The sequence below is a fragment of the Schistocerca nitens genome, chromosome 2 (genome assembly GCF_023898315.1).
Source record: "Schistocerca nitens isolate TAMUIC-IGC-003100 chromosome 2, iqSchNite1.1, whole genome shotgun sequence".
Lineage (NCBI taxonomy): Eukaryota > Metazoa > Arthropoda > Insecta > Orthoptera > Acrididae > Schistocerca > Schistocerca nitens.
The window spans coordinates 801,440,448-801,466,205 of NC_064615.1; the positions used below are offsets into that span (position 1 = coordinate 801,440,448).

Consider the following 25,758-nt stretch of genomic DNA (forward strand, 5'->3'; position numbering starts at 1 on the left):
TGGAAGTGAAACATGGACGATAACCAGTTTGGACAAGAAGAGAATAGTAGCTTACGAAATGTGGTGCTACAGAAGAATGCTGAAGATAAGGTGGGTAGATCACGTAACTAATGAGGAGGTATTGAATAGGATTGGGGAGAAGAGAAGTTTGTGGCACAACTTGACTAGAAGAAGGGATCGGTTGGTAGGACATGTTTTGAGGCATCAAGGGATCACAAATTTAGCATTGGAGGGCAGCGTGGAGGGTAAAAATCGTAGAGGGAGACCAAGAGATGAATACACTAAGCAGATTCAGAAGGATGTAGGTTGCAGTAGGTACTGGGAGGTGAAGAAGCTTGCACAGGATAGAGTAGCATGGAGAGCTGCATCAAACCAATCTCAGGACTGAATACCACAACAACAACAACAACTGATACGCAACCCTATAATGTCACTACAAGATAAACACTAAAACCTCAATTAAGAAATGGCATTTGAAATATGCAACCCTAAAACAACCTGCAACACTTACAAGTCGACCAGAAGCGCCAGGAATGTATGCACCTGCCTTTTTTACAGATAAAATTTGTTGTCAGTTGTGGATTAGACATTTTGATATTCTTCACAGCCATGCTGAATGAGCAGTGGTCGGACCATTGTTATTACTGCACAGTGTTCACTCGATTTACCGAAGGTACTTCGCTAGCAAACTCCGATGACATTAATAGATAATTCTATGCTTGTCTATGAGAATGCAGCAACTTGCGCTGTAGATCATTGGCACAACGTGCGAAGAATCGCGATGACATTGGCGGACAACGGCTGGCGTCCGGTTGCCAGTGGTTGTCTCTAGTGCTGCATTCTGAGAAAATGCTGTGCAGATGCTACAAGGAATTGAAAAGTCACTTTTTGAAACCCTGCCTTTTCTCCCATCACGATGCAGGAGTTTGGAATTTGGTTCAAAGGTGCCTTCAACCTTCCTCTGTAATGATGGAAAAGCACGGCGCCCTGCGACATCACCATCGGCCTCGCTGACGCTTCAAACAGAAAGGTGCCGACTCATGCGGGGAGAAAAAGGCCAGAGCCCAGAAGTTCATGTGAAGTGTAACGCGTCTTAAGGATGTCACATTGGCAGCAAATTTCACCACAATTCCACCCAACGCTATCGTGGACGTGTCACACGATGGAGGGCTCCACAGACCAGTTTACCCACATTTCACCCCTTCGCTTGACGCCTCTGTGATGGAGGTCAGGACCACGACGCCCAGCTTTGAAATCACGCGGTTTCCTTATGCGTGGCCGACGGAAACATTTCAGACACACCGCTCTTAGACACTTACATGTCAGGATGTGGCATAAATGGTGTCAATGAAAGCACCCCTTCCCTTGGGGCGTTCATTTAAACACATTTCATGATCGAAAACGACAACTTGCAGTGCTATCTGCAACAGAACGACATCTTTGGTAACCTTCGACGTTGTTGACACTCCTAGTAAGATTATATTTTTCTTTAACGGCGTCACGGGGCTGCAATGTGGTTTGAAGTGTAGTGACTCCAATTTTTGTTCTAGTGTACAAGGTGGAACCACTAGGGACCGATCAAAACGGTTCGATGACATCTGAAAGTGATACGAAGCAGCAAAGCGCATTTATACTTTTTCGGCCGACCTGTTTCGCGCCATCCGGGGGAGTGACGGGAAAGATGGAGGGAGGAGTGAGAAAGGGAGAGGGTCAGGTTGCGATATTGATATGGCGTGGCTCGAACACAACGGAAAAGAGTCCAAGACCCTCCAGTTCGACGACACCCTTAGTGTCACCCACGTACATTTCTTGAGCACTTTAAAAATGTACCTGCACTGGGACAACTATGCAACGATTCCTGTTGCCTGCGGGACAGGAAACGTCATCGACAACCTTCGGCTGAGTGGCGCTACGCCGTTGCTCTAGCGTCTGCTTGCGGGAATGCGAAATCTGGGAAGTGTCGAGGGGGTTGTGTGCCCCTGGGCACGTTGGATTCGGGAAAGGGTTGTCTCTCTACCTGTACGTTTTTGAAGTGGTCAACAAAGGTGGGCGAGTGGCAAAAAGGATGTTGCCGAACCAGGGGGCCTTAGAGGGACCCTTTGCTATTTTATTCTTGAATAAATCTACGTCAACCCCCTCCCCCCCCCACCACCATGACTGCGCCACAGGAGGACGCGAAACAAGAGGACTGAAAAGGCGTAAACACACTTAGCTGCTTCGGATGAAGTTCAATTTTCGCCGAACGATTCTGAACGGCTGCTAGTGATTCTACAAAAATTGCACAGCCACACTTACGAGTATTTATTTTTGTACCTGACGACGGGTTAACAGTCAAAAACCAATTTGTAAAATGATAAATATTGTAGGAAATTACACCAGGTAGAAATTATATTCAATTAGATCACAGCTACCTCTTTACCCCAGAGCAAAAACTGCGGTCGTGCTACACTCCAAATCACGTTCAGTGGGGTTGCAGCCCCACTATGTCCCTACAGAAGGGTTTTAATCGTCCGGTGAGTGTCAGCAATGTCGAAGGTTGTCAAGTACGTAGTTCTGTTGCACAGCTCACTGAAATATGTTGTTTTCGACTGCGAACTGTGTGTAAATAAACGCCCCAAGGGAAGGGGTGGTTTCATTTACGCCTCTTATGTCACCTCCTGAGGCCTTTTCATGTCGACTCTGAGCGGCGGTGGATCCTCAGCAACCGATAAGGAAACCGCGTGATTTCAATGAGGAGCGTCACGATTATGACCTTCACTGCAGAGACATCAAGAGATGGGATGAGATTTGGTTGAGATGGGGGGGGGGGGGGGAGGTCGTGGTGGCCGTGCGGTTCTAGGCGCTTCAGTCCGGAACCGCGGACCTGCTACGGTCGCCGGTTCGAATCCTGCCTCGGGCATGGATGTGTGTGACGTCCTTAGGTTAGTTAGGTTTAACGTTAACTGGAATACTCTCTTTCAAATTCTGAAGGTGGCAGGGGTAAAATACAGGGAGCGAAAGGCTATTTACAATTTGTACAGAAACCAGATGGCAGTTATAAGAGTCGAGGGGCATCAAAGGGAAGCAGTGGTTGGGAAAGGAGTGAGACAGGGTTGTAGCCTCTCCCCGATGTTATTCAATCTGTATATTGAGCAAGCAGTAAAGGAAACAAAAGAAAAATTCGGAGTAGGTATTAAAATTCATGGAGAAGAAGTAAAAACTTTGAGGTTCGCCGATGACATTGTAATTCTGTCAGAGACAGCAAAGGACTTGGAAGAGCAGTTGAACGGAATGGACAGTGTCTTGAAAGGAGGATATAAGATGAACATCAACAAAAGCAAAACGAGGATAATGGAATGTAGTCAAATTAAATCGGGCGATGCTGAGGGGATTAGATTAGGAAATGAGACACTTAAAGTAGTAAAGGAGTTTTGCTATTTAGGGAGTGAAATAACTGATGATGGTCGAAGTAGAGAGGATATAAAATGTAGACTGGCAATGGCAAGGAAATCGTTTCTGAAGAAGAGAAATTTGTTAACATCGAGTATAGATTTAAGTGTCAGGAAGTCGTTTCTGAAAGTATTTGTATGGAGTGTAGCCATGTATGGAAGTGAAACATGGACGATAACCAGTTTGGACAAGAAGAGAATAGAAGCTTTCGAAATGTAGTGCTACAGAAGAATGCTGAAGATAAGGTGGGTAGATCACGTAACTAATGAGGAGGTATTGAATAGGATTGGGGAGAAGAGAAGTTTGTGGCACAACTTGACTAGAAGAAGGGATCGGTTGGTAGGACATGTTTTGAGGCATCAAGGGATCACAAATTTAGCATTGGAGGGCAGCGTGGAGGGTAAAAATCGTAGAGGGAGACCAAGAGATCAATACACTAAGCAGATTCAGAAGGATGTAGGTTGCAGTAGGTACTGGGAGATGAAGAAGCTTGCACAGGATAGAGTAGCATGGAGAGCTGCATCAAACCAGTCTCAGGACTGAAGACCACAACAACAACAAGTAGTTCTAAGTTCTATGGGACTGATGACCTCAGATGTTACGTCCGTTAGTGCTCAGAGTAATTTGAACCATTTTTGGGGGAGGTGACAACCTTCCCATCGTGTTTGACACGCCTGCGGTGGCGTTGGGTAGAATTGTGGCGATATTTGATACCATGTGACATCATTAACCCTCCTCAAACATCACATGAACTTCTGAGCTCTAGCCTTTTCTTAGTGCTTGTCGACACCTTTCTGTTTGAGCCGTCGCTGAACCCGAGGATGAGGTCGCACGGCGCCGCACTTTTGCACCATTACAGAGGAAGACTATATGCGCCAGCGCGTCAAATATTGAAGTTCTGTGTCGTAATGGGGAAGAGTGAAGAGGTTTCAAATACTTACCCTTTAATTATTTTGCTTAGTGGATTATAATTACCACCCGTAGTCGCGAGTACTTTCGTGGGAACCTTTTTGGAAGGGTTTCTCTATTACTGACATGCTAGAAAGAGAGGTAAATTATCTTTGCGGTCCTCAGATTGACATATTTAACAGGCGAAGTGTGGTTCAAAATAATTTCAGTGTAAGACGATAGCCAACAAACCTGTATTTCTCCACGTCTTGTTTGCGGATTCGGGTGGTCAGATGTATTGGTTCTCGACAGCATTCCGAGGGTCTCGTGTTCGAGTCTAGCCTGAATCCAAAATTTGTCCATAGTGGTGGCGGTTCTTCAGTATTTTTAAAATTACGTATACGGTTCTTTTGTGATGGCAAAACCGTAGTGAACATTGCACAGAAACGCAAGAAAAATTGATAAGGGCAGCGTCCGAGTTCAAAATGGTTCAAATGGCTCTGAGCACTATGGGACTCAACATCTGTGGTCATAAGTCCCCTAGAACTTAGAACTACTTAAACCTAACTAACCTAAGGACATCACACACATCCATGCCCGAGGCAGGATTCGAACCTGCGACCGTATCAGTCGCGCGGTTCCTGACTGAGCGCCTAGAACCGTTTCTTTACTTCATTTATTTTGTCCATTGTTTCACTTACCTGTTCAATCTCACTCGCAATATTTTATACCTGTTTATAATATAAAGACTTGTTAAGGACAAGATTATCTTGTTAATTCAGTCCCTTACAACACTTCACCGTAGTTTATTGAATATTGTTCAACTAATTTTTCTTCTGAGGACAATTGTTGTAATTTGTCATGTAGTTCCTTACTTAATGTGTCACATATTTTTTATCTAAGGTAAATAGTTTTATATCGCATTTTTAGTCCACAACCAACATTAGCAGTTACCATCTTTCAAAGCTAACTGTGATATGCTGTAGATGCAGTATTTTAATATCTCTGATCCCACAACAATTTCGCAGCCGCACCTGACGATATCTTCATAGCCGAAAGTCAGTTCGTAAAATAAGAAATATTGTAGAATATTACACCAGAGTAGACTGTCTTTTTCATTCATAATAAAATTGTCTCAGTTAGATTACAGCTAACTCATGTTTGTCTTAGACTGAAATCAATATTTTAGTTGCTATGCCTACAGCAAGTTTAAAAAGTAGTGGACACCACAATTACAATGAACTATTCTCTTTCGAGTAGAAACATCCAGAAACCGTCTGCATCAAACAGTATATTAAATGTATTCGCACTTGCGAATAGGGACAACCATCAGCTGTAGAATGGAATCACGGCAATGAAAATTTGTGCCTCTCCTGATTCGTTACACAGTACGACAGGATTCCTCTTGTCTATCCAATGAATAAGTGCTGTTAGCCCCGGTCCAGAAAGCGTACCAGAGTGACACATCTTAATTAACTGGCTATTTTGTGAGAAGTGTTGCGATAGTTCAGACGGGATAAATCGATCTTTACTGTTAGCTAATCTTCTTAAATTGTTAGTTAGTCTCCTTAAATATTTAAAAACCATAAAAATGGTCTGCATTCTACCAAACGGAAAGCTTTATGTGGCCGACAGTCATTGTGTTAAAATGTAATGGGAAATATAGAGTTGCAAATCAGTTAGTAAAACCGTTTACTGACATGTTATACAAAGAAAGGCGCGTCATGAGCAGGGTTTTATTACTGACTGTGATGATCGTAGATGACAATTATCCTTTGGCATTACGGCAGAGGAAACTGGAGCTTTGTTACGTAGCGTGCTGGTAGCACTGTGTATTCTAACTTGTTACGCTGCTCAACAGGCAGTTACAGTTGCAGTTCAGTATAAGAAAAAGGCGAGGGTCTCGCGAAACCTGTCCCTGGCTGTACCTGACATTGTTCTAAATCATTTGAATGCACTTCCCCTTAGTTTAACCATCTTGCCGATTTCTGCAGCTACCTATGAGGACCTGGACAAATTCTATGTTTCTGCTTTTGATGCAAATTCGAACGACACAGCGTATTTTAGTCAATAAAACTACCCTAACGAACTTTATACAAAGAAAACGATAGGTGCTGTCATGAACAAGTCAGTAATAATTTGAAATAAGAGATGTATGCGCAGCTACCAGCTTTTCAACTCTTTTTCTTATTTGCGTATGATTTTACAGATTAGCTAAGCATTAAAGTTGATGGAATCAGCGGACAGATATATTTTACTTGTGTTATCCTTTTTAATGTTGACTGGAGATTTCTCGTAGTTTGTCGGTGAATTATCTTGTTATTGAGTAGAAGATCATAATATGGCGTCATCACTGGAATTCATATTGGAAACAAAACACAGTGACAGAATAAAGACCATTTTGTATTTGCATCTCAGTATTTACATAAAATACAATCACAGAAACTCAATAAAGAATCCGTCAGCGCTGCAGTGGGTTCTTCACATTTCTAATGGATTTTATTCGTTACCAATGCAAGATATGTTTCACAGAGCTTACATATAAATAGATATCAACAGTGATTTACATATAAGGTACTGCAGCACGACGTGCAATAAGTGTTAGTGTATGTGTGTGTGTGTGTGTGTGTGTTTGTGTGTGATGTTATCCTGTAACTTCAGCAATGGATAAACTATAATCCAAGATATGTAGGAGGCTCCTAATAGTGACGCAGTATGGTGGGGAACATTCCAGCTGCATATCACAACATTTGTCACTCCGACCACTAAGGAACAGTTTTGTGAGGGCTCAACTGATTCATAAAACCCAAATATCAAGAAGTTCTGCATCCATTAAAATTCATTACATTCTCCACTAGTTTGAATGGTCCTATCACCAACACCGGTTATAATTTACCGTGTTTAGAATTTAGTACTGGATTTATCGCTGGAGTAAGCATTTCATTTTTGGTTACAATACCGAAACTCCAGAAAATACGTATTTTGGCTCCCAGAAACACACTATATATAAATCTCACAAAAGACAAATTCTAATGTAAAACACTTAATAATATTCCTCGCCATTGCGGCATGATCGTTTAAACACTTAGTGGATGGATTACAGTATGACTGATACAGAACGCTTATGTTGTTCGTGCATAATCATCAAATGTGCTCGCTAGAAAGCGTAACAAATACACTCTGTACGATTATGAACATGTGTTTAAAGAAATTTCTTTACTATACCAGCCTTACATCTTAAGGAGATTAAAAGGAAAAGCTCTTATTCCAAAGATGGGGAGGGCTTAAAAATTTAACGCTGTAGAGAGCGCCATACACTTTTGATACATACACTTCGTCAAGTTTGGGTTTTACATTTGTATCGTATGTTATACCACCTTTGGGACATGTACACAAAGACGATAATGGTCAGTCACGTCTGTTTAGCATTCGTCTGATACAGTGATGCAAATACTGCCTCTGTTATCTTAATTGTACCTTGCGTATTACATTTCATATCGAGAAGTGAATGTTAGTCAAATGCTAGAATCATATCTTATGGAGGAAATGTCTCCTACTATCTTATTTTTTCCGAGTGCCTGCTCCATACACATATTTCCGAGAGATCAGATTCGTGTATGTTAGTCTAGAGATGAGAGTCAAGCTCTCATCACATTTCCGGAAAATACGCTGGAATGATTCCCGTCATACCGTTCTGGAAAGGGAACGAACGGAGAACAACCTTAACCAACCGAACAATGGTCCTGAAGCGCATCTTTGGCGTAGAAGGTTCCTTTCAAAAATTTTAAGCTATTGGCACAGATATAATTTCTACAATAACAGCCTAGGAACTATTTTATAAAATCTTAAATTTTACGGTACAAATAGTCGTTCTTGTGGAATTCTATCTCACTGATATATATCTGAATAGTTTCCATTTCACTTCCTTTACATGCACACAACGTCTGCTAGGACAAATGAGTGTTCTGATCGATTAATACATAACAATATTACTCTCACAAAATAAATAATTTGTTTTACTGCCTCCGTATTTGCTCTGGGTAATCAACAATGTTCTTGGAAGAAAGTAGTATAAATCTATTATCTTGTTTACTTTCCTATCGTAAAATTATTTTCCAGATTTGGAACTTGTTCAATCTCTTAAAATTTTGTGCACAGGAATCATCACACTTTGCTTATACGGCGACACAACACGTTTTTTTCTTATCGTCTTACTGGAAACTACTGACGAGCACAGCGATTACTATGTCTTGCTTCAGGCTCGTTTTAATTTTGTTTCCAGGAAGGTGACGTTTAAATGTTCGTGTTTCTAACTTCGTTTGTAAAACAATATCTTGAAATAAATAATTCGTAATACACGTCACTGGGGTCCAGTACACTTTATAGAGTTTTTCTACTTCAAATATTGCACTCCACATGAAACAATAGGTAGTATCGCCACATATTTTTGTACAGGTGGTAACTAAAAACTAAGTAATCCACAAACGGTTTTGTAGTCACTTGCACTATGCACTGTCTTGCATAAATTTTATTTTATTTATTTATTTATTTTTGTTTTGTTTTAATACGCCGAAATTATCGGATCATGCTCGTAAATATGGATTTAAGTGAACAGTCACAAGGTTCACAGATTACTTGATATAACGTGTTAACTGCACTTTCGGCCTCACAGAACATCTTCGGTATTATCGATACCTCTTTACTGTCACTTTTATTTTTCAGAGAACAGGAGGAATAACTTGGCTACAGGAGTCCCTATACAACTTCTCCAACACAGCACTTCATTTGTTTGATGATGTTGCTTGATTCTTGTACCAATTGCTTGACTCTTCTGAGAATGTTGGTAATTACAAATGAAACTGAAAATAATTTCATGTGATCCTTGAGTGCTTTCCAGGCTGAGGGGCTTTACGAGGGAATGTTGCAAATATGAATTTTCCGCGTCATATTAATCATTTCAAAGTAGTTATCAATAAGACAGTCAGTCGTGAAGAAACTTTTCTGTTTTAGTGAAGAACTAACGTCTCACAATCGGAGTACTTTTGTTCAAGGGGGGCACAGGAATCAAATGCCTATATTTGTACTTCACCATTCATATGTATTGCAACACATCGCTATTGTGATCCTGAGAAGTATCTTCGGACACTGCGCACCTGTGTACAGTTGAGTCACAATAGCAGTAACATCAAAGTGCCCGAGGTAGCAGTCGGAGAAGAACAGCCTTTTCGGAAAGTCTGTTCCTCGGGATGATCGATTGGGAGCTCGAAGACACTGCCAAGTTTAATGTCCTCAGTGGCCGTCCAGACGTGAGCCAACGGCCTGCGGCTTCACGGAAAGCGCAGAGTTGGGTGACGAGTGGTAGAGGTATCGCCGACACTAGGACAACTGCTGGGCGGGGCTGTGCGGGGGCGGCGGGTGGAGGTCAGCGTCCTGGAGGCTGTCGGGCGAAGAGGAGACGGGCGACAGTGCCTGGCGCTGGGGGCGGGACGCAGCGGCGGCGGCAGCGGCGGCTGCTGCGGCTGCGGCGGCGGCGGCCGAGGGCAGCGGCGGCGGGTACGGCGAGAACCTGAGGACAAAGCAGCGGCTGTCAGTTGGTGAAACACTGCATGCCATCTCACGCTATCAGTTGGATACTTCATGACGATATGCAGTACGACAATATCATAATACCTACATCTACATACATACTCCGCAATCCACCATACGGTGCGTGGCGGAGGGTATCTCGTACCACAACTAGCACCTTCTCTCCCTGTTTCACTCCCAAACAGAACGAGGGAAAAATGACTGCCTATATGCCTCTGTACGAGCCCTAATCTCTCTTATCTTATCTTTGTGGTCTTTCCGCGAAATATAAGTTGGCGGCAGTAAAATTGTACTGCAGTCAGCCTCAAATGCTGGTTCTCTAAATTTCCTCAGTAGCGATTCACGAAAAGAACGCCTCCTTTCCTCTAGAGACTCCCACCCGAGTTCCTGAAGCATTTCTGTAACACTCGCGTGATGATCAAACCTACCAGTAACAAATCTAGCAGCCCGCCTCTGAATTGCTTCTATGTCCTCCCTCAGTCCGAACTGATGGGGATCCCAAACCCTCGAGCAGTCCTCAAGAATAGGTCGTATTAGTGTTTTATAAGCGGTCTCCTTTACAGATGAACCACATCTTCCTAAAATTCTACCAATGAACCGAAGACGACTATCCGCCTTCCCCACAACTGCCATTACATGCTTGTCCCACTTCATATCGCTCTGCAATGTTACGCCCAAAAATTTAATCGACGTGACTGTGTCAAGCGCTACACTACTAATGGAGTATTCAAACATTACGGAATTCTTTTTCCTATTCATCTGCATTAATTTACATTTTTCTATATTTAGAGTTAGCTGCCATTCTTTACACCAATCACAAATCCTGTCCAAGTCATCTTGTATCCTCCTATTGTCACTCAACGACGACACCTTCCCGTACACCACAGCATCATCAGCAAACAGCCGCACATTGCTATCCACCCTATCCAAAAGATCATTTACGTAGATAGGAAACAACAGCGGACCTACCACACTTCCCTGGGGCACTCCAGATGGTACCCTCACCTCCGATGAACACTCACCATCGAGGACAACGTACTGGATTCTATTACTTAAGAAGTCTTCGAGCCAGTCACATATTTGGGAACCAATCCCATATGCTCGTACCTTAGTTAGGAGTCTGCAGTGGTGCACCGAGTCAAACGCTTTCCGGAAATCAAGGAATATGGCATCGGTCTGACACCCTTCATCCATGGTTCGCAAGATATCATGTGAAAAAAGGGCGAGTTGCGTTTCGGAGGAGCGATGCTTTCTAAAGCCGTGCTGATGCATGGACAGCAACTTCTCTGTCTCAAGGAAATTCATAGTACACTATTCAAAGTAATTAGAAAAACACGTGCAGCAACGTCAGGTATGTTAAATCTGTTTTGATACAGGTGGTATATTGTCTTACTAGACTGCTTGAGATCTTCGCTTTCAATGTAGATAACAGTTAAAATCATTCGGCTCACTTTTCTCTCCAGGGGACATCCACAACTGTCGTTCAACATCGCGGTTACATTTAGTCTGCATAAACCAATTATAGATGTTGTCCTATGATGCATCGTGCATACGGATGGTGTTAAACCCTTCAGCTGCAGCTAAGGCCTGAAGATGATACACTGAAGCATCATAAGGACGGATGTAGGTGTTCCATTTTTTACGTAAGTGAACGGCCGAAGTCCCCCAGTCCTCCAGTCTTAAGGATGTGCATACAAAAACTGTTGTTCATTGTCAATGATAAACTCCGCTGATTCTTTTATAAAAAGGAAGTTCTAGCTGGTTTCAGAACATATGTCGCGTCTTCAGGTGCATATTAAAATGTGAGTCCACGAAGGGTGTATAATTAAGTCTAAAACAGTTTAAATTTATTAACATAGTGAATCACTGGTACAAGAATGCGAGACAATATACTCTTCAATTCTGGGTCTACCAGAAAGCTTTTCGCAGAGGAGGACAACGGTCCAGTCTTAGTGGCGCGCCACCCGTGGATCCTCACGAAGACAAATGGCGATCTTTAGAACACAGTGCTTCATGGACACCCGTTAGACTTCTGACTGGTGTGAAGGCCCTTAATGATACTGATTCTGTTATGCAAGCCTTGTCTGTTTGTGCCGCGTGGGATTAACCGAGCGATCATTGGCGCTGCAGTCATGGACTGTCCGGCTGGTCCCGACGGAGTTTCGAGACCTCCCTCGGGCATCCTTGGCCTTAGGATAATTTAGGTTAAGTAGTGTGTAAGCTTAGGGACTGATGACCTTAGCAGTTAAGTCCCATAAGATTTCACACACATTTGAACATTTTTTTGTCTGTTTGTCTTAGATCTGACTGTCCTACTTTGCACACGCTGTATAAAATATTTGCTTGTCTACCTGCATCTATTGCTACAGTAGAAAGAAGTTTTTCAACATTGCGCCGTATAAAGGCATGGCTGAGGTCTACATTGAAGGAGAATCGTCTTAATAGCTTAGCTCAGTTGAACACTCACCCTGACATTGATTGTCCTATTGACGATGTAATTAACCAATTTGCCAGGAAGAATAGACGCATAGAATTCATCACTTAAGGAAGAGAACCACAATTGTAACTTTTTGTATCATAAGATGGAATTGTCTTGTAAATGTGTATAATCAGTTTAAATAAAACCTTCTCACACTTTGCATTCGACTTGATTATTTTTTATTACGGTAAAAGTAAAGGCAGCCCAAGATATCCTTAGCGCCCCCTTCTTGAGGATTTTCTGTATCCGCCACTGGCTCCTACTTATCATAGTCTACGACAGCCTATCAAAGTTTTACAATTCTAGTCATCATCAAAAGAAAGTATGGGGTGGGAGGGAAAGGGAGGAGGGGGAAGGCGAAAAAACACTACTGGCCATTAAAATTGCTACACCACGAAGATGACGTGCTACAGACGCGAAATTTAACCGACAGGAAGAAGATGCTGTGATATGCAAATGATAAGCTTTTCAGAGCATTCACAAAAGGTTGGCGCCGGTGGCGACACCTACAACGTGCTGACACGAGGAAAGTTTTCAACCGATTTCTCATACACAAACAGCAGATGACCGGCGCTGCCTGGTGAAACGTTGTTGTCATGTCTCGTATAAGGAGGAGAAATGCGTACCATCTCGTTTCCGACTTTGATAAAGGTCGGATTGTAGCCTATCGCGATTGCGGTTTATCGTATCGCGACATTGCTGCTCGCATTGGTCGAGATCCAATGACTGTTAAAGTGCGCGTCATATATCTTGGCGGCCGAGTTTAGGTTCGTTCTGCGCATCTGACGTCAAAACATACAGTCAGCCAATGAACAGAGAACGACGTTGCCAGATCTCGACTGTAGTACAGAGCACGGACGAGTGTCTTCAGTTTTAGAAACGTTCAGTCATAAATAAAGTAATAGAACAAAAACAATGTCTTGATAGCAGACTTTGTTTTTTGAAAGTTTGGAAAAACCATTCTTTATGCCAATTGCTTCATTTTCTATTAATTAATTAAACCAAACAAGCAATAAGACTCTTAATTCAGGCGATAGCAAGAAAAGGTGTTTGTATCAATTTCACGAACCGCTTTTTCGCAATAAAGAACAGCGGTAATTGTTTATTTCCTATTGTACTTCGACGAAGTGCGAGTAATTCATAGGCATACCAAAAGTGTTTGTCAGAATTTTGCGTGACGTGTTAGAGTCCTTATGGAGTAATATTGCAGGACGAGCTGCGTTAGCGTAATGGTTATGGTGTTTGATGAGAAGGCGATAGGTAACGACTTCAAACCTTGTACGATGCTAAGTATTTTTTTTATTTTAAAACAATATCGAAGTGTCTTACTTCACGAATTTTATTCGTTTGAATGCAGTTTTTTGAAATTTCTAGTGCTTTGTCTCTTCATTAACCCTTTCGCTGCTGCATTCACGTGCTCCCCGCATTCCGCGCTGTGCGCGATTTTGTCATCACTGCACTGCTCGCCTGTGCAGACACATGGTGTTTCCACTGCTTTGATACACTTATCATTCGATTTCACAAAAATTATTTGGCCCAAAAATTAGATTTTTACACATCTTCTTGACTGATACCTTCCTCCCACAAATGGCTTAATTTTGTTTCGATGTTCAGTTATTGTGCAGCATTAAATGTAGTAAACCATTGCACGAAATTTTGAAGAGTTTGCAGAAGTAAAAGTCCATAGCGTATACTTTCCGTATGGTCGATTTTAGTTGCCACAATGTTGAGAATGAAATGTGGACAAGGTACCTAAATTTCATATAAAATTTACTGTATAACAATATCTCATTTAATTTAAATTCCACATAGGTGTCGTATGTAATATTGAGAAATATTCCGTCTTTCGCGACTGTAATAAAAGTTTTATTTACACTGGGCGCGTTTGGCTTAATTTTAAAGCACTTCAGTCAGTCAAAGGAAGTGGGGGGAAGGTATCAGTCAAGTAGATGTGTAAAAATCTAATTTTTGGGCCAAATAGTTGTTGTGGAATCGAATGATAAGTGTGTCAAAGCAGTCGGAAACACCATGTGTCAGCACAGGCGATCAGTGCAGTGACAAAATCGCGCACAGCGCGGAATGCGGGGAGCACGTCTCTGTAGCAGCGAAAGGGTTAATGCGGGCGTGGTGGCTTTACTTCATAAACTGCGCGCTCCCCCCTAAACGTAAGCTTGCAAACTATACTGTACTATGGCGCTGTTTCTCTTGGCGCGTGCGTCGTGTGCAACTGGCAACGCAGCAATCTCCCGCGTCTGGGCGGGCATGCGCGAGCCGCCAAGATAAAAGAATTCAACTATAGCAGAATATGGAATCGGTGGGTTCAGGAGGGTAATACGGATCGCCGCGCTGGATCCCAACGGCCTCGTATCACTAGCAGTCGAGATGACAGACATCTTATCCGCATGGCTGTAACGGATCGTGCAGCCACGTATCGATCCCTGAGTCAACTGATGGCGACATTTACAAGACAACTACCATCTGCACGAACAGTTCGACGACGTTTGCAGCAGCATGGACTATTAGCTCGGAGACCATGGCTGCGGTTACCCTCGACGCTGCATCACAGACAGGAGCTCCTGCGATGGTGTACTCAACGACGAACCTGGGTGCACGAATGGCAAAATGTCATATTTTCGGATGAATCCATGTTCTGTTTACAGCATCATGATGGTCGCATCCGTGTTTGGCGACATGGCGGTGAACGCACATTGGAAGCGTGTATTCGTCATCGCCATACTGGCATATCACCCGGCGTGATGGTATGGGGTGCCACTGGTTACACGTCTCCGTCACCTCTTGTTCGCACTGACGGCACTTTGAATAGTGGACGTTACATTTCAGAGGTATTACCACCCGTGGCTCTACCCTTCATTCGATCCCTGCGAAACTCACATTTCAGCAGGATAATGCACGACCGCATGTTGCAGGTCCTGTACGGGCCTTTCTGGATAAAAAAAATGTTCGACTGCTGCCGTGGCCAGCACATTCTCCAGATCTATCACCAATTGAAAACGACTGGTCAATTGTGGCCGAGCAACTGGCTCGTCACAATACGCCAGTCACTACTCTTGATGAACTGCGGTATCGTGTTGAAGCTGCATGGGCATCTGTACCTGTACACGCCATCCAAGCTCAGTTTGAGTCAATGCCCAGGCGTATCAAGGCCGTTATTACGGCCAGATGTGGTTGTTCTGGTTACTGATTTCTCAGGATCTATGTTCACAAATTGCGTGAAAATGTAATCACATGTCAGTTCTGGTATTATACATTTGTCCAATGAATACCCGTTTATCGTCTGCATTTCTTCTTGGTGTAGCAATTTTAATGGCCAGTAGTGTAGTTCACGAACACAGCGTACGGTGGATTACGGAGTAGAATTTAGAGCGCGGGCATTACCTGTGCTGCTGCGCGATGCCCGGGTAGAGGGGCCGCGGCAGCGCCGGCAGCTGCTGGCCGGCGGCGGAGGAGACGGAGGCGGAGGCGGCGGCGGCAGCGAGCTGGTGCGCGTGCAGCAGCTGGGGGCCGAGGCACGCCCACTGCCCCCAGAGAGGGCCGGCACCATACATGGCAGGCCCCAGCGGGCCGTACGGCCCCACGGCGGCGGCGGCGCCCGCGCCCCCGGAGGCGGCTGCGGAGGCGGCGGCGGCGGCGGCCGCGCGCAGGAAGAGCTGGCTGCGCGCCGCCAGCAGCGCCTTCTCCTCCAGCGTCAGGTTGTTGTTGTGCGTGTCCAGCTCGCAGAAGGGCCGCAGCGGCGCGCGCAGGTACTGCTGCTCCGCCAGCATCGACTCCATCGTCTCCCTGCCACACCAGCCTACGCTGTGGTCCGCCCTCTCCAGTTGGACTTACATGCTCGTCTACGTCTGTACATTTATTTCATACACAACTCTGCTCCCACTCAAAACAATGCAAGCCATATGCCACACACAGGTAAAACTTAACTCTACCGGAAGTTTCGAGGGGATGTAGATGGTTCCTTGAGGAAATATTTGAAAATAAGAACCCATGATCGACAACGTCATCCAGTGACGCTACAGAGGGGGAAAATTTTAGTGATTAACCCCATCCTTTCAGCAACAAACCTAAGTTTGGTAGTTACTTTCCACATACTTCATTTTTCAGCTTTTATCTACTATTTCTCGCGTTTGCAAACATATTCTGAGTCCAGCAATCGATATGTTGGATGAAGACATTCTTTGCTCAGTCAAGATGGGTAGTTTGAGTGACGTTCTTTGGCGCGCAGTGTCGCGGCTATTAGGACATCAGATCGGCCTGAGCCGGTAGGGCGTTTTCTGCGTTCGAATGGGGCAAAATAGTCCGAATTTGCCCTTATAGGAGGAAGAAGTCGTAGGTTGGAAGTCGGAAGAAAGAGTCTGGCTTGGGGTTGCAGCTTGGGCGTGTAAAATGCAAGCTTTGTGCTGGCATGTTTCTTGTGGAGAAGACTGTTGTGCAAAACTGCATTAGAATGGCTTCCTCCGTTCTCTTGGTACCTGCTACAAGTGAGATAACACACTGGACAGCGCAACTAAGCGTACTATTTTTGTGCATATAATTTCCACCTGTTCTCAGCCATTACGACTGAGAGGATTCAACATTCATTGTACTGTGAGGTAATCAGTCTTGATTCATATGGGTTAGAAACTGGTTTCTCTATACAACATAAGAATCATATGCCATCTACATACATCACTTTCTCATTCATCTAACGATTCTTGGTATTTTCGTAGATTTCTCGAGTATTTGTGGGCAAATTCTTTGTTAGGCAGTGTTTTAGAGCGCCACATGTTTTATGCAGAACTGTGTTCTTCCACGTACTGTGAGCTCTGTTTTGAGCTGAAATAATCAGCATTTTCAACACTTTATTTATGAATTTATTTACGTTTTTTCCTCTATTAAACTAATAGCTGAAATTTAATCATTCTATTTAGTATGGCATCTGCTCATTCACTACGCAAATTAAACTGCAGTAGTGACTCTGCCATCATAATCTGCCTGCAGCAAACTTTTTTATTCATTAAGAGCTGCTTGCACAGTCGCCACTGACTAATCCAGCAAAAACATTATTATTAGCGACTATGTATGAGTTTTCAGGTTTCGAAGGTGAGTTGCATCGCGATTTTCGCAACAGCCATAGATAACTTGCTTCAAAATCCACTCATTATTTATTTTACTATCTAATACTTTAAGGCTTTGTGTGTCAAAGTATTTAGATGACGATTGGGAGCCACATCTGGTTTTTGCACATGCTTTGCTTGTAAGATGGGGCATTTACACACTCTCTAAGTCAGGTGATTAAATCGTTGGTGGGGAACTTGACAGTTAAAGTACGTTCAGTGGTGCTCACAGATTAACCGTTGTACAAAATAAGTGTTCCCCTTGTTGACCTGTAGGTAGCGTTTAACAAATCTTTGATGGGTTCGTATTTTCTGATTTGAATATGGCATGTTAATCAGGTCAGTTTTCTAACACATACTTCTATATATTCAGAACTAAAAAATAACACAAGGCCACTGACAAGTTGTAACACTGACGCCTCTACTATCAGTGCGCTTTGTGATTTCTAATGTCTTGAATGTTGTCAGGCCCGTTAAGAGGAGTTCCGCTTGCGATCGGACTGCAGATCAACAAAGTTTTGCTGGCGGAGTGGTGGACTAGCGGCAGGCGTTCTTTCTTATAACTTCGATGCTAACGTTTCCGACCATGATTTCTTATTCTCATTTTGTTGCTCACGACACACTACATTTCCTGTTCATTTATCTTATAAAATGCTTATAACGCACGAAAATTTCTAGAAGGAGTCTCTATCCAGTAGAGGATGTCGAATGAATTCTTATGATGTTATGGTTTGCCATTTATTTGCCACATTTGACAGTGCTTCACCTCCATCCACCATATCGGACGAAAACAAAAACAAAACGCACGTCGTCAACGTGTAAATTATGAACTTTCCTAAGTTACTTGTACTTTATTCAACATAACCTAGTTTTTCAGTGTGGATAAGTGAATGGAAACGGCAACATAGTGGAAAAGTTAGTACCATTTCTCTCGCACATACACACACACACACACACACACACACACACACAAACACACAAAATAGTTCAAATGGCTCTGAGCACTATGGGACTTAACATCTGAGGTCATCACTCCACTAGAACTTAGAACTACTTAAACCTAACTAACCTAAGGACATCACACACAGCCACGCTCGAGGCAGGTTTCGAACCTGCGACCTTAGCGGTCGCGCGGTTCCAGACTGAAGCGCCTAGAACCGCTCGGCCACACCGGCCGGCACACACACACACACATACACACACACACACACACACACAAACACGCACACACACCAGACAAGCAATAACAAAGAACCCGACGGTATGCTGTATCTCACTCCCGAGTGGTGGCTGCATCTTTTTATTATAAGGTATTCTAAAATGTTATTTTACCGCTACACTATTTCCGTAGTGTCATTTATGAAAAATGAATTGTGAATGAATATTTTTGTGAAAAATTCCTCTGAGTTATGAAAAATATTCACATGGGCATCTGCAGAAATTTACACAGGTGGTTTGGGGAAGACTCTAAATTCCCATTTTTCATAAAGACACATAAAAAAAAGTTTTGCATCACCCCGATATGTCAAGCAGGTTTGTTGCTATTGTGATTGTTCCTATACTGATCAAAAGGTCGCCCCGGACGCTGTGTGTAAATACGCGCACAGTTACCATGAGCTTTACCTACGGGTAGAGCGCCACACTCGAACGGATTACAGCATTTCAGTTGAAACTAAAGCAGCATTAGGGACGCATTAGAGACGTCTGTGGAACAGTAGAGTGAACATCCATCACGCGACTAAGGACAAACGCGACCAGTGATCGCATCCGCTTATCACATCACGCGCAGAAAGCTTGTCAATCAGGCAATTTGCTCGGCATGTGCTATGAACATGAACTATATCGGTTCCATTTGACAGGCAGTGTTGAGGACTTAACACCACACAGGCCATCCACATCCAAAACGTGCACAGGACTTTTGAGACAAAAGTACCATGCTCCAGAACTGAATTTGGCGTTCGAAGAGGCTACGGACCGCCACGTAGCGCATCAAACTGTTAGGAGACAATTTCATGGTGTAATTCTCCGTTCCCGACTACCAAGGCGAACTCCACGTCATACACAACAACACCATGACCCCATTACAGATGGGCAAGAGGTAATACAGAACTTTCGCCCAAGGGTTAGCGCCGGGTGTTGTTTACGGGTGAAACTCGGATCTGTTTGTACCCAGATAATCGAAGATAACATGTTTGGAGACAACCCGGTAATATCGAATGCCTCCAACACTGTGCCCCACAAGTGCAACTGCTTCGTGATGGAGTGATATTCTGTTGGGTCACCGTACACTTCTCGTGGGTTTTGATGGCAGTCTCATTGCTCTACAGTACAGGGACGAGATTCTGCAACCAATAGTGGCACTGTATAGCCAACATTTCGAACAAAAATTCGCGTGCTCATTGTGCTGTTCGCGTGATCACGTTTCTGCAGCATACTAAGATCACCAGAAGAGAGTGGGCTGCCTGTTCCCGCACGTGAGCCCAACTGAACACGTGTAGGATTGACTGAAACGAGCTCCCTTCGGAAGTCGCAAAAACCACGTCCTCTGCGTGCCTTATGCAGAACCACCACTTTAGGTCAGGGTTGGCTTGAAGATCGCATTCATAATATGCTCTGCACCCGAGGAGTGGGACGTTCTACCACGTACTGGCATTGCTCAGAAGCTCCCTCCCAACACAATTGGCATTGGGATCAGTCGACTTGGTTGTTAAACTTTTCTTTTTCTTGCGATCTGGACACATTACAGTTATATGCGCATGCCTTCGAGCTATTTTTATCATCTGTGTCATGAATCTCGAAATAAAGGGGTGATGAAAACTTTAGTTGATGTGTGCAAATGAGTACTGTCTCACTGCAATCAGCCACGTAATTCTAGAATTGCTCAAACTAGAGGTTTAGGGAAATCACAGGATATCAGGTCTAGAAGTGTATGAGGCTCTGAGCACTATGGGACTTAACTGCTGAGGTCATCAGTCCCCTAGAACTACTTAAACCTAACTAACCTAAGGACATCACACACATCCATGCCCGAGGCAGGATTCGAACCTGCGACCGTAGCGGTCGCGCGGTTCCAGACTGTTGCGCCTAGAACCGCTCGGCCACTGCGGCCGGCGAAGTGTATGAGAATTCTGTAATTAAAAAAATAAAAAACTGTGTAGTCCAGATTGCCGGGGGTAAGGGGGAGGGGGGTGGAGTCCGCCCCGATAGCTGAGTGGTCAGCGTGACGGATTGCCGTCCTACGGGCCCGGGTTCGATTCCCGGCTGGGTCGTGGATCTTTCCCGCTCAGGTACTGGGTGTTGTGCTGTCTTCAGCATCATTTCATCCCCATCCGGCGCGCAGGTCGCCCAATGTGGCGTCGAATGTAACAAGACCTGCACCAAGGCGGCCGGACCTGCCCCGTAAGGGGCCTCCAGGCCAATGACGCCAAACGCTCATTTCCATTTCCAGGTGGGGAGGAGGGGGTTGGAGAGTAGTGACCCCTTTGAATCACTCCCCTACCTGATAAAAGCTAGTAAAAACAATACACACCTACCGGAATGAGATACTTAAGGACAGTAAAAGGCTGTACTCATTCACGGCTAGGGAGTGACTCTAGTTGGAGTGAACAATTAGTAGTAGCCTTGAAAGGTAGGAGAGAGGTACTGCCGGAAGTAATGACGTGAGGGGAGGGATAGGGTCGTGTTTGGGTCGCTCAGTCGATAGAGTAATAGCCTGCGGAAGGTAAAGGTCCCAGTTTCGAGTTCCGACACATAGGATTAGTCATTCAGGAAGTTGCGAATCAGAGCAAACTTCGCTGTGGCGTGAATTCTGGAATTAGCAGAGAGAAATTTTCATTAATATTCATTGCTGTCACGGTTAGGTGCAAATGAAAATATTCGCTTTCAGTTCACATGAAACACAGCAGCGCAAAATTATATGTTTCGTGTGTTGTGGCAGAATTGAAAGAGTGATTATGCGCAGTGATCACAAACAATGGTAGCTCATTTCGTAAAGTGCCGCCGTGGAAGCGTGCGTGTCCGCCCGTGACGCTGCCTGAGCACGGATTTGGAAGCCTCCGGCCGCGCAGGAAGCGACAATTAGGCGGGCGCAGTTCTCACTGCGGTGTGCTCGGTACTGTACGGTACCGGCCGGAGAGGCGGGAGAAGTCGTTAGCCGGGGCAACCATCGGTTGCCGTGGAACAGGCGATCCGGCCGCGTTGCGAAATCCAGACATCCGTCCCGCCATTGTTCTCGCCAACAATTAGACGGGCGGTGCGAGCGCGTGCGGCCCTGTGCAGCCACAGGCGCTGCCGCGGCAGGAAGGAAACGCCACGCCGTTCCGGCCAGCAATCTCAATTTCAAATCGACCGGCAGCTCGCGCGCAGGAAGACGCGCGTCTGGGATCGCGAGGGGCGAGGAGGCGCGGAAAGCGTGGCCGATCTGACAGGCGGCCGGGACGGTGGATGCAGTCGCTACAGAGGGCGCCCGGACATCGGTACCGCGAACAGGGACTGCTAAGGCGGGCTTCAGGACGTACCACTGGTAACAACGTAACTGGAGTGAAAGAGGACTTCAACATCTTGAACTTTATAGCTCATGCTGTATCGCAAAAAGCAAAATGTAACTGCAGGGGGCTGACATCGAAATAAGTGTCCAAGGAAAGTCCACTGGACCTGACGGGATACCAATTCGATTCTACACAGAGTACGCGAAAGAACGTGCCCCCCCCCCCCCCCCCACCTTCTAGCAGCAGTGTACCGCAAGTCTCTAGAGGAACGGTAGTGTGTTGGGTGTCTAGTGTTTCCATATTTTTGTTTCATCTCTGTATAGCCAAGGCACCGCAACAAGGACGGTTAAGTCCTGCAGACTACCCCTGGGAACGATCGCTTGACCCAGTAACGTAAGAGTATAGGGAATTGGCTACAAGCATAAGCTAAGAAGAACGAGAAGCATTAGTGATGGCTAACCGATGCTCTCCAGTCCTTCGCTATGCGGTCTGGAGACAATAAAGCATTTCTGGATCATACAGCGTGACCAACCCGGTACAGATCGCACAGAAAACCTAGACATATTCAGACAGTAGTAAACTGCTCGCGCATGCCTGTCTGTGTGTATATTTGTGTGTGTGTGTGTGTGTGTGTGTGTGTGTGTGTGTGTTTTAGGAACAGTGAAGCAACATAAGACAACAGGCTACCAAAGTGTTCTCTGATCACACTAAGATTATCATTAGTAGTCGTAGTTGAAGTAGTAGCACCGTATTATAGTTGAGGTTAGCAACGTAGGTAGTAGTAGTTTCTGTAGAAATATAAAGTTGTAGTAGTAGTAATAGGGCCTTTTTATAGTAGTAAAAGTTGTATCGTTTATTGCTTTAGCAGTAGAATACGCCGTCGTAATAGTACTAGCAGCAGCAGATGGTAAAGAAAGCTGTAAAATTAGGCAAAATGGCTTGAGAAAACGAAAACATATGTCTCTTTTGTTGTCACAGCAAAATAACACCCGTCAGAGAGTAGAAAGGAAGATGCCATATGAAAACTATGCGTAGGGTACCACAATTGTAGCTGTAGTTAGCTGAAATTAACGCTTCTCAAGTAGTGACGCTCCCCAAGTTCAAATTTCAACCTACCGTATTAATCAAAATAAGAAGATGTCTTTGAGTCCAGAAATGTGGCACATGCTTCTTCCAAATTCCTTACACACCGAATCATTCGCGCTCACAAATACTGATTTTCACACTGTCCATTAACGTATGAGGTAGAGCAGCTCATTCTCTGACAGGATGTAATCTCGTGGTGTTACGTCTCACAAACATTAGGCATGCACTGCGGAGAACAGTTTGAATCGTAACGACTCTTGGAAGAAACAACCGACCTGAATGGAAGAAGTGCGCGTGCTCAATGCAGCAACAAGTCTTACAAGGTGAAGGTGCAATTTTCTCGTATCTGTATTTCCTTTTTATTCTGCAATCGGATTATGTTGAGCGCTCTAATCAAAAGTGAATGTATACAATTGATAACCAAAGATGAATGGTTACCATTGCCAGTAATCGTTTTGTCGTGTGGCATCTGACGCTGATACCGGCATTTATTTAAGATATGCCGTTACTGATTTGCTGTAGTCTATCACTTCACTTGTCTGTCACTCCGGAAATGTTTTCCAAAATGGTAATAATAAATGCTACGAACTCAGACACGCCGTTTTCCTCGGATCATTAATTTGCAGTTAAAGCGCAATTACAGGTCAAAAGAACTAGGTGACCTCTAAAGCTATCTCACCCATTGTCTGTCTGCGCAATTATTCTGTCGTAATAACTTGGTAATACTATCCCTCACCGTGTCATTACACGCGAACACAAACACCCACCCACACACACACACACACACACACACACACACACACAGTAACATGCAGAGAGAGACAGACAAATAGACAAATACACCAAGAGAGAAGATAAAAATCTTTCATAAATATTACCTTTCGAATTCCGTCAATCGCGACGAATCCCGGAAGCCTTTGGCAAAAGGATTGCTGTCAATCTTCAGCTTCGTAATCTGAAAGACAAAAACAAAATGACCTCACAACACTGCCTGTATTTTTTGCTATATACTCATTCTTTAAATCAGGGGTCTCCGAACTTTTTAGTCCGCGGCCCACATTCACTCCTCCACGAAGTCATAAGGGCCAAGATCTACCTAGTGGGATTAAAGCACCCTAGCACTCCACGATCACCGTAATGTAAGGCTGCAGGAAAGATGAAATCGCAAAAATCTAAGGTTGTGGGAATAGCTAGCACTGAAACGAACTACGATTTTTATTTAATTACATAATTTTGATTGGTGGACGTACCTGACTGACCGAAATGCTGTCGTATTTTACTCTGGCGAATTTCACCGACAAAATAGTATGTCACTGCACATTCTTCACGAAAGCGTCCTGCAAAGTTAACGAAATCTCAAAATCATTGTTAGCAACACTATTACTGCAAGACGTAACAGAGGTAGAGTATGTCAACGCATTGTTATTTCAAGCAACAATAATTTTAGTTATTTAGTCTTGTAGCGAGTAGCAGAGCCAATTTCGCGGTGTGTTGGTCGCGATAGGCCTCGGAACTCAATTGTTGGCAGTATAGGTACCACCTCAACTATTTGGCGGGCCGGATACCGGGGATGTCCGGCCAGCTAACGCGAGCCGGTTTGCCGGCCCTCGCGGGCCGGTTTCGGCCCCAGGGCCGTAGTTTGGAGACCCCTGCTTTAGATAACAGCTAAAGCTGCTATAGTTGTTCTTAGCCGTTCATAAATGTACTGTTGATGTTTTCTAAGCTGTGCAGCATTCAAGAAGACATCCACTGACTGAAAAAAAAAACGTTAGTGTAATTATCTATACGTGGGAGTGAATTTCAATTAATGAGATAGTTAAGGGACAACTTTTGAACCAGTATTGGAAATTTTACGTTGCACTTAATGTAGCTTTCACATTAGAAAAGTAGATTCTGTTGTTGAATTACGCTAATAGGTTGCCAGCGACACAGTTTATCACTCTCAGAACCAGCAAACTCCGTACATTCCCGAAGGATATGTACGCTGTGTCGCTGCATTTTCATAGAAATAGCTATTCACCAACTTCTAACAATTGGTTTGGTAATATGAAAATTTAAATATTTTCTGTACAGCCTTATACAACATTAAGGCGAAGTCTCTTGATGTTACACAGTTTCTGTCTTGTGACGTCTCTCACTGGAACTCTCTTGGATCATCTTTTCTATGATTCCACTAAATAATTTCCGGCGATGGCCAGAGTGGTTTCCTATACAAGCTACCGCCGTCAACAGGACCTTAAATCTTGATCTTCGTTTTTCATCCGTTCTTCATGTAACCTCGGCTCTCATTTGCAACATTCTCCTCCAGCTGGGCTAGTATTCCGTCTCAAATGAGCTCACTTCCTTCTTCTGTACCGAGCGGGGTGAGGCCGTGGTTAGCACAATGGACTCGCATTCGGGAGGACGACGGCTCAAACCAGCGTCCTGATTTAGGTTTTCTGTGATTTCCCTAAATCGCTTCAGGCAAATGCCGGGATGCTTCCTTTGAAAGGTCACGGCAGATTTTCTTCCCCATCCTTCCTCAATCCGATTGGACCGATGAGCTAGCTGTTCGGTCTCCTTCCCCAAATCAATCAACAAACCAACCAACAAAAAAATGGCTCTGAGCACAATGCGACTTAACTTCTGAGGTCATCAGTCGCCTAGAACTTAGAACTACTTAAACCTAACAAACCTAAGGACATCACGCACA

At 44.2% G+C, this 25,758-nt stretch overlaps 1 protein-coding gene across 1 annotated transcript in view; it reads right to left on the minus strand.

Annotated features, from left to right (window-relative positions):
• Positions 1 to 25,758, minus strand: part of LOC126235344 (T-box transcription factor TBX20-like) — a 255,113-nt gene that overhangs the window by 41,796 nt on the left and 187,559 nt on the right. The window contains exons 4-5 of the mRNA XM_049944065.1: positions 23,945 to 24,021; positions 15,779 to 16,180 (exon numbers count right to left, since the gene is read on the minus strand). Coding sequence (XP_049800022.1) covers positions 15,779 to 16,180; positions 23,945 to 24,021 — 479 coding nt within the window. The remainder of the gene's footprint in view (positions 1 to 15,778; positions 16,181 to 23,944; positions 24,022 to 25,758) is intronic.